Source organism: Solanum pennellii, chromosome 9 (assembly GCF_001406875.1).
Source record: "Solanum pennellii chromosome 9, SPENNV200".
Classification (NCBI taxonomy): domain Eukaryota; kingdom Viridiplantae; phylum Streptophyta; class Magnoliopsida; order Solanales; family Solanaceae; genus Solanum; species Solanum pennellii.
In genome coordinates this window covers 39950556-39953518 of record NC_028645.1, presented here as the reverse complement: position 1 = coordinate 39953518, position 2963 = coordinate 39950556, and the positions used below count along the sequence as shown (strand labels likewise).

The window sequence follows — 2963 nt, the reverse complement described above, 5'->3', positions numbered from 1 at the left end:
ACTCATCAAGCCATATTAGTTTTGTCTATGTTTTGAGACAATTATTACATTCTCATGTTGAGACTTCATTGCAGAGTATATGTCATATTGTAATATACTAAGGGCTATGCCCATACTATCGTGATTCATACTCTTGTAGATGGTTTAATGTGAGACAAAGTATTAGACTAAATTCTTATATATTGGTTATGTTGTCTATGCGAGAAGCCTAAGTAAGCGTCATATGTGACAGGTCTATGTAAACCTCATGAAGTAGATGCAGATGAAAAGTTTCAAATTTTCCTGAATTTTTGTGCCATGATGTACGCTAAAGTCTTGTCTTAGTCCTCTTAAAGGAAGACGAAGCCGGTTTTAACTAGGGGGTTCTTTTAATCGTAACAAGCTTGGTATCAGAGCATCATGTTGAGTAATCTTAGGGTTGATGTCTCACTACACCACTTCTATGTAGGTTCTTATTCATAATTTTGTAGCGTGCCATGCTTATGAATGAGACTATGTGATGCTTAGGAACTTTCATTTCTCTTGTTATTCCTTAGTCGTGCCTAAGAGTCTTAACTTTATCAAGTCCTTTCTTCTAATCTTTTATTGTGCTTATAGGCAATGAATACAACGAGGAACAATGCTCGAAGGGCCGGAGATGAGAACTTGAATGAGGTTGTTCCCCCTAAAAACACTCAAGTTCCTATTGAAGAAGGGGCTATGTCTAATGTTGAGATGAGGTTGGCTATTCATAGCTTGACTCAAATTTTGGCTACCCAAGTTGCTAGGGAAACAAGGGTGTAAGTGAACCCCAATGCTAACACTATCGCTTCAGAGATTAGGGATTTTACAAGGATGAATCCCCCTAATTTTTATGGTACTAAGGTGGAGGAGGACCCACAAGGGTTTATTGATGAAGTGTTCAAAGTTCTTGATTATATGGGTGTTTCTTCTCAAGAAAAGGCGGAAGTATCCGCCTATCAACTTAAAGATGTGGCTCAAGTTTGGTATGAGCAATGGAAGGATGAGAGTCCGGTTATAGAAGGCTAGATTACTCGGGGAGCTGTCAAAACGACTTTCCTTTATATGTTCATTCCCTTGGAACTAAGGGAGAGGAAAATGCAAAAATTCATCAACATTCGTCAGGGGGTAAGAGCGTGATGGAGTATAGCATCATGTTCACTCAACTATCAAAGCATGCTCCTACCATTGTTGCGGATTCTAGAGCTAAGATGAACATATTTGTTATGGGGATTTCCGACCTTGTGGTTACTGAATGTAGGCTATGCTGATTCTTAGCATGAATATCTCTCTTCTCATGGTTCATGCCGAACAAATTGACAAGATAAAGCTTAAGCAAGTTGGTAGGGACTTGATGAAGGCAAGAACCGAAGATGGAAATTCTTCCCAGACCAAATTTAAGGGGCATGACAAACAAAGGTCGAAAAAGAGGTTTTCCAACCAAGGCCCTCCTAATTCTCCAAGGGTCAAAAAGATTAAGGTGTCTACTCCCAACCCCCAAGAGGGGAAACGTGGTAGTTCTTATGTTTAGAAGACTCTTTGTTCAAAATATGGCAGAGAACATGATGGTAAGTGCCTAGTCGGCACGTGTAATTGCTATGGTTGTGGAAAGAGTGGTCACATGAACAGAGATTGCCCTTTGATGAAGACTCAGGGAAGGGAAAATACTCAATCTCAAGCAATTGCTCCAAAAAGGATGCTCCTAAGAAGAATAACTTTTATGTTCTTCAATCCCAAGGTGATCAAGAAAGCTCACTGGACGTGGTTACCGGTATGTTACAATTATTTTCCTTTCTGTATATGCTTTGTTGGATCATGGAGCTACATTATCATTTGTGACCCCTCTTGTATCCATGAAGCTTGACATATTACCCAACATGTTAGACGAACCTTTTTCAGTTCCTACCCCGGTGTGTGATTTCGTGGTGGTTAATAGAGTATATAAAGGTTTTCCTATTTCCTTTCCCAATAATGTTACATTAGTTGACTTGATAGAACTTTACATGATAGATTTTGATATTATATTGGGTATAGATTGGTTATGTCATTGCTTTAACTCTATAAATTGTAGGACAAGGGTAGTGAAATTTCAATTCCCAAAAGAACCCTTTTTTCAATGGAAGGGAGGAAACTCGAATCCTAGGGGTAAGATCATTTTGTGTCTAAAATCTTGCAAGTTAATTGTAAAGGGTTGTCTTTACCACATAGTGAGACTTAGGATCTTTAATCCAAAGTCCCTCCCATAGAGTCGGTACCTGTAGTGAGGGAATTTCTAGAGGTATTTCCCAATGATCTTCCCAGAATTCCACCTGAATAGGAGATTGACTTTGGCATAGATTTATTGCCAGATACACAACTTTTTTAAGTTTCTCCTTATCGGATGGTCCCGGTGAGTTGAAAGATTTAAAGGTTAAACTCAAGGATTTTCTAGATAAGGGTTTTAGTCAACCAAGCATATCTCCATGGGGTTCCCCGGGATTGTTTTTGAAGAAAAAGGATGGGTCTTTGAGAATGTGTATCGACTACCGTGAATATAACAAAGTCACTATAAAGAACAAGTACCAGCTCCCTAAGGTTTATGTCTTGTTTGATCAACTCCAAGGAGCGAGTTACTCTCCAAAGATTGACTTGAGGTCGGGTTATCATGAACTTAGAGTGAGGGAGGCTGATATTTTGAAATGGCATTCTGAAAAAGATATGGTCACTTTGAACTCCTAGTGATATCATTTGGTCTAATAAATGCTCTGGTGGCATTCATGGACCTTATAAATCGAGTTTTTTGAAAGTAACTTGACTTTTTTGTGATTGTCTTCATTGATGAAATTTTCATATACTCTAGGAGTGAGAATGCCCATATGAGACACTTGAGCATAGTTTTGCAAGTTCTCAAGGATAACCAAATTTTTTCTAAGTTTAACAAGTGTGAGTTTTGGTTGATATCGGTTGCCTTTCTTGGTCACATT

The 2963-nt window shown here is 38.6% G+C and overlaps 1 protein-coding gene across 1 annotated transcript; it reads left to right on the top strand.

Moving 5' to 3' along the window:
- Positions 1-834: 834 nt before the first annotated feature.
- Positions 835-2718, top strand: LOC114074031. Its single transcript, XM_027911953.1, has 4 exons — positions 835-1014; positions 1262-1480; positions 1630-1771; positions 2432-2718. Exons 1-4 carry the CDS (start codon positions 835-837, stop codon positions 2716-2718), a joined length of 828 nt encoding a protein of 275 aa, XP_027767754.1.
- Positions 2719-2963: the final 245 nt, after the last annotated feature.

Bases quoted from the DNA above. Each gene is read 5' to 3' on its own strand.
- LOC114074031 (XM_027911953.1), top strand. From the start codon at position 835: ATGAATCCCCCTAATTTTTATGGTACTAAGGTGGAGGAGGACCCACAA. The intron at 1,481-1,629 runs GTGTCTACTCCC...TCACATGAACAG, and splicing joins CAAGGGTCAAAAAGATTAAG to AGATTGCCCTTTGATGAAGA. The intron at 1,772-2,431 runs GTATGTTACAAT...AGGATTTTCTAG, and splicing joins CTCACTGGACGTGGTTACCG to ATAAGGGTTTTAGTCAACCA.